General features: G+C 37.1%; 1 protein-coding gene across 1 annotated transcript in view; it reads right to left on the minus strand.

Moving 5' to 3' along the window:
• The window catches only part of LOC110017859 (DExH-box ATP-dependent RNA helicase DExH14), a 121097-nt gene that overhangs the window by 56156 nt on the left and 51030 nt on the right, over positions 1 to 13911 (minus strand). The window contains 2 exon segments of the mRNA XM_020715000.1: positions 6057 to 6147; positions 7541 to 7629. Of these exon segments, the coding sequence (XP_020570659.1) occupies positions 6057 to 6147; positions 7541 to 7629 (180 nt within the window).

Consider the following 13911-nt stretch of genomic DNA (forward strand, 5'->3'; position numbering starts at 1 on the left):
ATCGTCGCTCCAGACGTACCGGTGCAGTCCGTTTTGTCATCCAGGGTCGCTCGGACGACGTCGTCGACAATCGGATCAAAAACGCGTCAAAATTCAGATTTCACAAAATTTCGACCCGCGATCGATCGTTTCAAAGGGTTTATTCGAGTCTTCGACGGGTAACAGTGCATGTGATGCGAATTGAAGCGATCGGACGCGTCGACTCTCCGAATGGCGAAGTTTGTGCGCGCGGGAGTGCGAATTGTGCAAAAGGCCACCCTAAGGCTCAGGAAAGTCCAGTCCTATAGGGAGTCCTATAGGGATCCCTTTTGAGTTTCCTCATGTTGGTTTCACTCTTCTAAGTGCTAGAAGTCGATATCACACACGCGAAACTCCAGAAGAGGATAGAGTAAGGTTGAATTTCTAGAACGAGACGGGTCCCATTTCTAAGGTTCTAAGATAGTCGAAGGGAGACCCCTAAGGTTAGATCCTAAACCTTAAGAGGAAGACTAGACCTCACCAAAAATGAGGGAGTAGAACACAGGTCTACGATCCCGTCATCTGTTGCCTTTTCTCGAGTTTTTTCGAGAGTCGCTGACTCGTCAGGTATACAGGTTTGTTTTACATTTACAACGTTTACTTTTGCTACTGAACACTTTAATGCATATATACATAATTCATGCCTGTAATATTACCGTTTATTGTTTATTGTGCCACATCACATGTTTTCTTTTATAACTCATGTTGTTTCTACAGACTTACAGAAAACTTTTAGGCTAGAGGTCAATTGGACACCTGGTTTAGGAGCTACCCCGAGCGAGCCACTAACCCAACAATTGTACATTTATACACACCGCAACACTGAACTTGTAATCCATCTGCTAAGGAGCTTAGAGTAGTCTTTCCAAGAAGCGGAGCGTGGAAGCAAGCAGGCGGAGGGCGCCGATCGAGACCACGACGACGAGGTGTAGGATGTCTCTTTAGAGTTAAGGTCCGATCGTAGGATAGTTGGGAAGTCACCGAGATTGTCCCTTGATCTGTGACATCCCCTACCTTTCACTCCATTGACTCCTGAAAATAAATTTTCATATTTTGAGACTTCCCCCCTTTTGATGTCCTCATATTTTATCCTTGGAATCCTAAACTTTGTAATCTTGAAAGCAAAATCACTGATCTTAATCGAGAGTCTTCTTAAGTGCTTTCAATCATTTAAAATGTAATTAACTATATGGGTTTGTCTCTATAGGGAACTGAAGAACTCAGCTTAATATAAACCCAATTTAATCTCCCATAATAAATAAAGGAACTTGTCGGCTTACATAAAGGTTTTACAGACCAATCAGATGTCATAGATCTTTTAGTTTAGGTGGTCAAGTCTGCCAACAAGTTGTATGCATATCTTTCGGGATAGTGTACTGTTTGTGATATCTCGCTTAGTAATCTAAACTATCAAATATGTCAAGTTCGTTTGGTCTCACTTTTCAAAATTAAAAATTATTTTATAAAACTATAATCATACCTCATCTATCTAAATTAAATCCAAATTCAAATGAATCTTCGAAGGATAAAACGGCCAACAGGCGGTTTGGGCGGCAGTATGCCGGAAGGGAGGGATAGATACACACCACCTCGGGACAAGTTACAGCCGGATCACCTTCTCATTGTCGGATACACCTCTAGAAAAAGGAGGGACATCGGAGACTGTTCTGACAGGGTAAAAACTAAACCCTAACACTATAAACAACATATGTATCATAGATATATCGGCAAGAGAACAAAAAGGGAAGAGGGAATAATTCCCGCCCAATGAAAAGAGGGTGGGGGACGGTCCAGCCTCCTACTGGAGAATCGGTTAGAGCCTGCTCTGCGCCCAAGCTCCCACATCACTAACTTATATATTATGTTTTGTATATAAATACATTTCATAGTGAATGACTGTATTCGACAAATTACATGAAATATAAAGCATCGGCCAAACTTACAGTGAATTTTAATTAAAAAAATAATTATAAATTGAAGGTCATGTATACGGTTTACATTTTTAACACGGGAGCAGGACTCCCTGACTCCTGCAAGTGAACCAGTCGGCCCAATTGAAGCCGGTGCAGGGTAAACATAGGTCGAGCAACTTGGGAGCGGGATTTTGACGTGGTCGGACTATCGCCAACCCCTCTCCTCCTTCATTTCTAGTTGTCGCCCTTCCCTTCCTGTTTTACCTATCAGCTATTATATATGTGTTGTTTTGCTTGTTAGAGTTTTTGATGTGTTCTACTTATAGATTTTCTATGTGGAGAATATTCCCTGCTTTAGGGTTGTATCAGAAGAGGGGTGGTGATACTCCAGCTGTATCTTTCTCCAAGATAGTGGTGTATCCTTCTTTTTTACCATCCCTACACCCCCCACCCCACCCCCATCACCCATTTCCGGCAGTCGCGAGCCTCGCCATCCTTTATCCTCGCACACAGCCACCCTTCTCCCAACGGCTTACCTCGTAATCTAGCTCCCCGAACGTCACCCTAGCCTTCAACTGTCCTGTCCCTAAAGTCCATCATTGTTGTCCCCCTCCTCAGCCTTCATCCTAGCCCCGATCACCACTGTTCTGCCGCAGAACCTACTGGCCAACCCTCCATCATTGTTGTCCCTGCAATTCCGCAACTTCCCCTCGCTACAACCAGCATTTCTTTATTGTCATCACCCATGTCAACCATCCCGACCTCCACCGCTCTTGGAATACACCTTAGAGGTGTTTGCTTGTGTCATTCATGTTTTGTGTTGGAATACACCTTAGAGGTGTTTGCTTGTGTCATTCATGTCTTGTGTTGTTATTTTATGTGTGTTGTGTTGCAACCATCACTCTATATCAATAAAAATTTATTTTGCATTTTCTGTTGAATTTCCTACTAGTTTTGGTATCATTTGGTATTAGAGCTAACACAGCCCTAGTCTTATCCGAGAGTTTCCTAGCATCAACCTCATCTCTCCACCAAAATTTTTCACTCCTACCCTCAACCACCTCTTCGATTTCCCCAAACCCAACCTCCACCAAAATTTGTCTTCCTATTCCTAAACCCTAGCCATGCCACATCGAAGTTCATGCCTGAGCCAACCCAATAAGAGATGAGGCAGGAGCTCCATCGCCTTCAACAAAGGCTTGCAGAGATTGAAGAATTAACACATGAAGAAGTTACATTCAACTGAGTTCGAAGAGTAAAAAGAGACGAGGATCTGAATCCCTTCCATTGAGATAAATTCAGTGATGAATAAGATAGGCTACATCATTTTGAAATCCAATATCAGAGGAGGCTTAGAGAGGGATATCTGAAACTCCCTCAAAGGGAGACTCACAGAGAGAAGATATCATTTGGAGGACACAGAAACTTTGACATCAAAGCAGATCTGCTAGAGTTCGAAGGAGATATGAATCCTAAGAAATTCAATGATTGTTTACAGGTTGTTGAGTGGATCTTCGAGTATAAAGATGTGTTAGAGGAAAGGCGAGTCAAATTAGCGAGCATCAAGCTGAAGAAGAGTGTTTTTCTGTGGTCGGAGAACTTACAAAGATAGGTAAAGAGAGGGTAGTAATAAGAGTACCAAGTGAGAGAAGATGAAGAAAGCAATGTAGAGGAAATGCCTCCCACCCCATTATCGTCGGGATATGTTTCTAAGGCGCCATCACCTGTAGTAGAGGGATCTAACAGTAGAAGAGTTCACGGAACAATTTGATCATTTGCAGATGAAGTGTGATCTGACGGAGACAGAGGAGAATACAGTGACCGGATACCTTTGGGGTCTGAAGTCTGCTATTAGCAATGTGGTACAGCTACAAACATACTAGACATTGTGGGATTTCCAAACACTAGCACTGAAGGAGGAAAGAAAGCAGAAGCAGAGCAAGCGAAAATCCTCTTTCAGGCAGCAACTTGCAAGCAGGCAATCATCTACAGCTACACAACCGACGGAGGTACCCCAAGAGACATGGGCAGGCCTGGGCAAGGGAGTGACAGTCTATATCAGAGCGGGAAGAAGCGGGAGAAGGTAGCTCCTGCAGTGTTGTGTCGGCCAGGAAGTGTGACAGATGTCATTGCTACAGTCACATCGCCTTCAGCTATCCCACGAGCAGAGTAGTCACACTTACAGATCAATGCATCATTGAGGAGGTTAGCGAGGAGGAGACAGCTGAGGACCAAAGTGAGGAACATCATCTTCCCCCAAATGGAGAGGCACATGTAGTTCAATGGGACCTAAAGGCTATTTTGAACGAGGGATCGGCAGTGACATCACCACAACATTTTTTACACAAGCTGCACAGTGAATGAAAATATATGCAGTCTTATCATCGACGGCGGGAGCAACAAAAACATTGCATCGATGCAGAAGCACTTCCCGCGGTGCTCGCTAACGTGGTTGAAGAAGAGAATTAGATCAGCATCGACCTGAGATGTTTGGTAAAGTTCTCAATCAGAGGCCAAATGTGGTATGACGTGGTTCCTATGAATGTTTGTCGCCTTTTGTTGGGACGACCGTGGCAGTTTGACCAGAGAACTCAACAAGATGGATTCAGAAACACTTGTTCATTTACCAAGGAAGAAAAGAACATCATTCTACTTCCTTCGGCAGAGCCGGAGATCACAGGAACCCTTACCAGCAAGCGATGTCAGTGGGGCCAGTTCTAGTGACGACACAAGATGAGAGGACCGAGCCACATGTTCCAGACACAGGACAGTTATGCCAGAGAGGATGTCAAGGTCTCATAGTCAACATCGTACCACCAGCTCCATTACCGGATGGGAAGATGCAGCCTACTCACATGACGCATCAAACTAACCTGATAGCAGATTATCTTGGGAGGATCTAGCAATACAGGCATGGCCCATAATCTCGGAAGAGAGGATCAAGGGGGACATGAAAGCGCAAGTGGTGTCGATTTCTTCAATGCTTTGGCCGGCAGTGCAGCCGACAGTAGGATCCAGGTGCCACCAGGATTGAATACAAGAACCATATGCTTCAATAAATGAGGTCAAAGCTCCTTCAACCCTGGGAGACTGAAGCAAGAGCGAGGTCTCCGACAATAGGAATTCTCGCTAGTGAACTGGCTGACCCAATTGAGGTCGGTCCAGGGTAAACCCATACAGAGCGACCTGGGCGCGGGATTTTGCAAGACGGGACTACCACCCACCCCTTTGCTTTTTTTGGTTGTCGCCCAAAGGGGGAAATCTTCCCTTCTTATTTTATTTATTAGCTATTATATGTGTTTTTTTGCTTGTTAGAGTTAGTTTTTGCAGCGTTCTACTTTTAGATTTCCTGTGTAGTGAGTTTTCCCTGTTCTAGAGCTATCTCCGAGAAGGTGGTGGTGTATCCTTTCTTTTTTACCATCTGTAATCAGCAGTCGTCGACCACCCCTTTTTAATCTCCCCCTCACACCCCTTTTTAATCTCCCCCTCACACCCCTTTTCAGCAGTTGCCGACCACCCCATGCTTCATCCCCGCACCTAGCCATCCCTCCCCTAACGCCTTACTCTTGTTGTCCAGCTCTCCGAACGTCACCCAAGCCTTCAACTGCCCTGTCCCTCCTCAGACTTCATCCCATCCCCGGTCACCGTTGTTCCGCTACAAAACCTGTTGCCCAACCCTCCATCATTGCTATCCATGCAGGTTTGCACCTTCCCCTCCCTGCCACCAGCACCCCTTTGCTGCCATCACTCCTGCCAACCATCCCGACCAAACTAATCGACCTCCACCGCCCTTGGAATAAACCTTAGAGGTGCTTGTTTGTGCCGTTCATATTTTGTATTGTTATTTTTTGTTGTGTTGTGTTTCAAACCTCTCTCTACAACAAGAATAGTTTGTTTGGCATTTTCCGTTGAATTTCCTACTAGTTCCCGTATCAATTTCTTACGGTTCATATTTTCCTATGGGACTGGGCCAATCAGGAATAATGAAATGAAGAACTTGCTGCTATTTGGAAATATACTGATTTAGCAAGATGCTAAACAACACATTTGGATTTGATCTTCCATGTACAAAAAACGAGCAAAAAATAAAATTATAATTACAGCAAAACAAAACAGAGAGCTTGCCTGAATATGCACTTCAAGGGGGACAGGTCTGACACTAGGCTTGAAATTGAAAAGACCAAGCTCTCCAACACCCAACCAATCAGCCAAATCACTGGGATGAAGTAAAAGCAACAAAAAATATAATCAGAAAAAGAAAGAAGGCTGAGAGAGAGAGAGAGAGATGAAAGAAGGGATAAGGAGGGGGAAACTTGTCCTTCATGCAGAAAATTGATCATCATAAACAGCCACGCATAAAAAAAGGTAATTCTGTCGTACAAATAACATAAATAAATAACAAATATATGGCATAAGCAAGCGCATCAATGACAAGGTGAGCCTTTATTGATGCGTAAGAAAATTTGAAGTACAGTTGCAATTTTAAGCACTCCTATTTCAGACTATCAGAACATCATAGGCCTTCAAAGATAATTAGATAGAATTTCTTTGAATTAAACTCTCCCTGAAAACTCAACGACAAAATAAATAAAAGATAGCAGACAAGTGATAACAAATGTTAAAAAACCATAACGAAAAGAAGTCAAAATTGATACCAAAAAAAATTGAAGTTGAATTTACTTTAAAGAAGATACAGCATAAATATCAAAGAATTGATAAGATTTAGTACTGAGATTTAGAGATTCACATGAAGAACCAGAGCAATATGATCGGCCAATGTTGTCAAAGAAATGCTTTGATGTGCACTTTTAGAGTGATACGCTACGATGAAAAATAGTTATGGTTCACCATGCTGCAACACGTGCAAGCACTATGAAGCATGGTAAGGCTGCAGTAGACACTTAATGAAACAAAGTGTAAAGCACACACATGATTGAGAAGGCCTTCTCTAACACAAGCTCTCGCATGACTAAATCATTTGAGAAGACCACACTGAAGATGGTAGCTGCAACATTGCGCATATCAAGTTTGATTTGCCTTACGAACATTGAAATTGCTTTAACAATACCCTTTAATGAAGTGTACTGCACCGACATGTTCAGAATGTCAAAAATAGCTCAAAATACTAAATCGTTGCAAAAAGTGAAACACATATGCCTGCAGGTGATAGTGACACAAAATTCAAGACGCACAAAGAATGAAGATGCACAAGAAACAAGTAATACACAAATGGCTCTTTTTTCTAGGTGTAAAAATTAATATATTATTATTAGTAGTAGTATTAGAAGTAGCAAAAATTCTCCATCTCCCATCAAAAATCAAATCTCACAGCCTATATCCCTGCTAAAATCTCATCACCTAATCTCATAGCCCCTATCCCGTCTCATCCAATCTCTCATTCATTATAAAAAAATTCTTAAACCATAACGAGATTAAGCAAGAGTTGCATATTATACAAAACCTTCAACCAGTATATTATAGTAATAGCATGAAAAATTGCAGATGAATCCATAAATGATAGTATTAGATTGGATGCTGCACATAAACAATTAAGAAGTTCAAAAATAGAGAAAAGAATGAGACACAAAAGAACTCAATTAAGAATATACCGTGCATTAGCAAGAGCAGTTGAGAGACCAACGAAACGAATGGAACGGGCTGTTTGAGATGATATATACCGCATCCTTGAAACAATGACCTTGAAGGATATTATTAAAAATAAACAATAGTATAAATAAAAGCTTCCTAAGTTAAAGAACTCCAGCAAATATAATACTTGCAAAAAAAAAATGCCGCAACAAAACCATTAACAGGCCTTTAAAAAACATTAAATAACAAGAAAATTTTAACATTTACATCTTATGCAGAACTAGCTTTAACCAAGGAAATTTATAATTTTACATCACATTTAACCATTATGCAAGTAGCTTACATAGAAAGCCATGCGTATTAAATATGATTATTAAATCCAGCTATTTTATAGGCACATTCCTAACAAAGATAAATGAAGGTAAAAGTACGCATATACACATTTTAAAATGAAAATTAAATAATAAATGAATTTCCATAAAGTTTAGCTGAGCACTCCAGGTGAACAAACAACAAGCAGCTTTTATCCCACTAATTGGGGTCAGCTACATAAATCCCTTTTTCTCCATTGTGTCCTATTGAGTGCCATATTTTCATTTAATTCTAACAAATTAAGATAATTTTCTATACAACATGCCCAAGTCTTTATAATTAAGATTTCTATACAACATGCCCAAGTCTTTATAGGTCTACCTCTACCTTTCTAAACATAAGTCAACCATAAAACATATACTCTCCTAACAACGTCATCAGATGGTCTACGTTTAATGCCATCTAAGGCGACTCTCTCTAATCTTGTCTTCATTGGAGCTACTCCAACCCCTTCAAGGATACATTTGTTTCACATTTTATCTCTAGGAGTAAAGCCCAAGTGAACAAATAAAAGACATGAAAAAGAATGGATTTAGGTCATTATTTAGGTCATTATTTAAAACAAATATCTATTCAGGTCATTATTTATTGCATTTTCCATTCCAGGTTATTAATTTAGATTTAAGGGATAAAAGCTTTTTCCATATGCCAAAAACTTTATGAGCTTCCGTAGAAATAATAAAATTGAAAGGAAGATAAAAAGAAAAGAGGTTTGAAGAATTGTACAAAAAAGTGAATGGATGATGTGAAATTACATAAAATAATTCAAAACAAAAATGTAAACTTAATTCCGCTGAGCACCAGACCTCCTCCCAGACAGCTCCAACTTCCTTTTGCAAATCAGAACATTGAGAAACGTAACAACATACACAAATCAACATAACTGAAAAGTGAATGAGCATATAGCACTCAATAGGAAAAAAAATAGAAAATGAAGATCCATAAGGCCAACACATGCAGTTGGAATAATTATGATGACGGCAACTCATATCAATAACTATATATCTACAAGCATAAATTGTACATAGATCTATAAGAACACATGCTTGCATAAACACATTTAAAAGCATGTGTAAATTAAAATATGCTTTTATGCAGTGCTCCGGAACACACCAAGATTGCAAAAGCCATAAAGCTAATAATTAAATAATAACTAATAAAGTGCAATTAATTAGATTTAGTTATTATCAAAAACAATCACGAAGATAATTAAGAGCCGTTGTGTCATATAAAACATTTAAAAAGCAATAACATACGGTTAATGTTTTAACCCATTTATATCAATATAGATTATTCAAAATAAAGGAATGAAAAGATAAAGATAGATAACATAATTATTTCAAGTATAAATGTAGGATCAAATAAATTTGCATTAAGAGGATATTTCTCATTTCTGAACAAAGTTAACAATAAAACTTAACCAGAATTATGTTGACATTTTCAAGGCAATTTGGCTTCAGGGGGTCATTGAATGCTATAAGAGCTAAGAATGTAATGAGCAAGTTGAATACATTTTTTAGTCAGCAATTATATTATGGATTCAGGAGCTCAATTTGGTTGGATATAAATTGCAAATTAGTAAGTCTGTAACTATAATATCATTCATGAAATGACCAGTTTGCCATCATGTTATTGTAATCATAAAACAGAGAGTGGCTCAGACAATCCAATCATCACAATCATTCTTTCCCTCCACAGTTCACTCAAAGCTTTTGGACAAAGAGGACTTAGAGAACATGGCAAAAAAGCCATCAATAGATATGATGATTTAATTTTTATGAATAGTTTGAGATTGGAAAGAGACTAGTGGGAGTGGAGCGAAGGCGACAATAGGAAGCCGCCAAGAATACATGGTAGTTTTAGAAGACAAAAAAAGGTTTGTTTGGGCCAGCTTTCTCACTATTTTATTTTTTAAACTGCTATCAAGCTTTGACTAATGCTTTCTTGCTAGTTTTCATAAATTTTTGTGGTGTGAAGTTGCTTTTAAGAATAATTTAAAAAATCATTCAAGGCATGCATCTCGAGATATTTTAAATTGAGGTGCACAAAAAAAGCCTCAAGGCTAACGCTTCTCTTGACTAAAGCATATGCCTCAAAGGGTTCTGAGGTAGCACCGCCATGAGGTTATAAAAAAAAATATTGCATCATAGCATAATCCAATATTTATGTATTATATTATATTCTAATTTGTAAATATCTAATATATGCCTAATACGACTGCTAAGCCTATTACGCCAATCAGTCTAATTCAACCACTTGACGATCGAATTGGAAGACCTATGATTGAGAGAGCAAGTCATCCTTTTTGTGCGGGTGAGAAGGACTAGACGGAGAAAGATTGAAAGTCTCACTATTTAAGCGTGAGAACAAAATATGTTCAAGCTGATTGTGAGAGGTAGGAGCCGACGAAGAATCTGAGGTGCAATTTGGAGTCTGTGTTTAAATTTTTTTTTATATAACATTACTATTTTTTTATGCCTGCTATAATTTAGTTAGAATAATGTTGTTTATAGTTAATATTATCTTCTTCCCATATCACATGACTATTGTTATATTCATTTCAAGACTCCTTTACCTGTTATTGTTATGTCAAAATGTCATTATATGATAATTTTAATATAATATTAGTATGCTTTATATTATAAAATAATATTAATATGCATTATATTATATTATATTATACTTTGTATATATCTAATATATGCCTAGTACAACTTATTGGTCTAGTACAAGCGATGGTGAGCAACTCATCTTCTTGGTGTGAGTGCGAGAGACTAGAGGGAGAAAGATCGGGAGTCTTGTTGTTTGTTCAAGCGTGAGAGCAAAATGTATTCAAGTCAACAGTGAGAGACAAAAGCCGATCAAGAATATGAGATGCAATTAAGAGTATCTCTATTTATTTGTTTTTTTTTATATTTTCTTATCATGACTTTAGAATTGCTTATGAAAATTAATATTGAGTTAAAATAAAGTAGTTAATGGTAAATGTTATTTTCTTCTCATAGCACATGGCTATTGTTATTTTCTTTGTAGAACTCCTTTATTTGCTATGCTTGCATGTCAAAGCATTATTAAATGATAGTTTTAATATACTATTAGTACGTATTATATGATAATATAATATTAGTATGCATTATAAGACATTATGCTTTATATATTTCTAATATATGCCTAATACAATTGTTCGGCCTAGTATAAACTATCAGTCTAATCCAATTACTTGACATGTGGTTGCAAGACCTACGACCAAAAGTGAGAGAGCAAGTAATCTTTTTTCTACAAATGTGAGAGACTAGAGGGAGAAAGACTGAGAGTCTTGTTGTTTAGGCGTGAGAGCGAAATGTGTTCAAACTGACTTTGAGAAAAAGGAGCCAACCAATGAGGTGCAATTGCGAGTCACTCCATTTAACGTTTTTTTCTTATTATAACTTTAATATTGCTTATCGCTGAAATTATTGAGTTAAAATAAATTTGTTTATAGCTAACATTATTTTCCTTCCATAGCACATGGTTATTATTATTTTCTTTTTAGAACTACTTTATTTGATAATATTGCGTCACAATGTTATTATATGATAATTTTATTCTTGCACTGTTGATTTTCCTAAAGATAATGTGACAATTTTCATAGTTATTAAATGATCATTTGTAAATAATTTTTAATTTTGAGTATATTAACCTTTGTTTTGAAGCTTATGACTCAATTCAGCTTGAGACTAACAGCTAGTTTTATCGAAACAAAACGCCTCAATTCCCAATTCCACATTCTCAGACCTTGCTTTTAAGGACCAAATATGCTAGACTGTGATAGTTGAAAGAAAGATATTGGTAGACTCTTAAAATAATATATTTATAATATTTATAGAAGCTTTCAAAAACTTTGATTTCCTAGCCAAAAGTTTACATCTTAACAAAAGGCTGCAACAACATCAAAAAGCTCCCAAGTGCAAGTGTTTTTACCGGTTGAAACAACATAAACTATAAAACTCTTGAGAATGAATAAATTGTCATTGGATAAAAGGATGGAAAGTCTGTTTAGATCCCTATGAACTTAAAAAATTAACTATACAAAAACAACAACAAACAACAAAGCCTTAATCCCACTACGTGGGGTCGGCTACATGAATCCTTTTTCCCCATTGCGTCCTATTTAGTGTCATATTTTCATTTGGTTCTAGTAAATTAAGATCATTTTTAATACAATAAGCCCAAGTCTTCCTAGGTCTACCTCTTCCTTTCTTAACACAAGTTAAATCTAAAACATCTACTCTCCTAATCGGATCATTAGATGGTCGACGTTTAATGTGACCAAATTATCTAAGACGACTTTCTCTAATTTTGTTCGTCACAGGAGCTACACTAACCCGATCACGAATATATTCATTTCGCATTTTGTATCTAAGTGTAAAGCCACTCATCCACCTAATCATTCTCATCTCGGCAACACTTAACTTATTATTATGCTTCTCTTTTAAAGGCCAACATTCAGCGCCATAGAGCATTGCAGGTCTCACCACCGTTTTATAAAATTTTCCTTTCAGTCTTAGCCGTACTTTTCTATCACACAAAAGGTACTAAAATTACATTCCATGTATTCAGTTTTAGTTCTACTTAAACGAAGGCCTTTAGACTCCAATGTAGACCTCCATAATTCAAGTTTTTCCTGGGCTTTTTCTCTCGTTTTATCCACGAGAAGAATATCATCAGCAAAAAGCATACACCAAGGTACATCCTCTTGTAGATGTCCAGTAAGACCATCCATAACTAAAGCAAAAAGATATGGGCTTAAAGTCGATCCCTGATGTAAACCAACAGAAATAGGAAAATATTTTGTCAATCCTCCTTCAGTTTGAACACAAGTAACAGCTCTAGTATACATATCTTTAATGACTTGAATATAAGTCATATCAACACATTTCTTCTCGAGAACTCTCCAAAGGATATCTCTTGGAACCTTATCGTAAGCTTTTTCTAAATCAATAAAAATCAAATGTAGATTCTCCTTATTATCTCTGAACTTCTCCATCAAACCTCTCAATAAATGTATAGCTTCCATAGTAGAATTGCCCGACATAAATCCAAATTGTTTAAGAGAAATCTTTGTAATGCGTCTTAACCAATATTCAATTACCCACTCCCATAACTTTAAAGTATGGCACATCAACTTAATTCATCTATAATTTGCACACTCTTGTGCATCCCCTTTATTCTTAAAAATGGGGACCAAAATACTCTTCATCCACTCCTCACGCATCTTTTTAGTTTTTAAAATAATATTAAAGAGTTTAGTAAGCCGAGAAACTCCCAAATCTCCTAAATATTTCCACACTTAAATTAGGATATCATCAGATCCTACAGACTTTCTACCATTGATTTTCTTTAAAGCCTCCTCAACATCTTTTTTACGAAGACTATAAAAATGAAACGTTTTATTATTATTCAAGATATTAAGATCATTAAGGTCGATCGTATTTTCACAAACTTCATTAAAAAGTTTATCAAAGTAACTCACCAATCTATGTTGAATATCTTTTTCTAAGAAAATTATTTTTTGATTTTCATCTTTAATACACTTTACTTGAGTTAAATCTTTACTTTTCTTTTCTCTTTGTTTGGCTAGTTTATACATATATTTTTCACCCTCCTTAGTATCTAATCTATTATAAAGATCATTAAAAGTAGAGTTTTTAGCATCACGGATTGTTCTTTTAGACTCACTGCGCTCCATTTGATATTTTTCCCAGTTCTCTAAGTTTTTACATTTAAACCAATTTTTATAACATAACTTCTTATATTTTATCTTTTCTTACACATTATTATTTCACCACCAACTATTTTTATTTATAGAAAAAGTTATTTATAAAAACTTTTTCTTTTGATTCTCTAAGCAAGCATTTTGCTACTTGTTTAATAATGTTTGTTATTTTATCCCACATAACATTTGCTTCTTCATGAATATCCCAAATTTTGAAATCTTGACTTTTACTCATAAAAATAAATAATTTTATTTGTCTTTTAA

The sequence above is a fragment of the Phalaenopsis equestris genome, unplaced genomic scaffold (assembly GCF_001263595.1).
Source record: "Phalaenopsis equestris unplaced genomic scaffold, ASM126359v1 Scaffold000002, whole genome shotgun sequence".
Classification (NCBI taxonomy): Eukaryota; Viridiplantae; Streptophyta; class Magnoliopsida; order Asparagales; family Orchidaceae; genus Phalaenopsis; species Phalaenopsis equestris.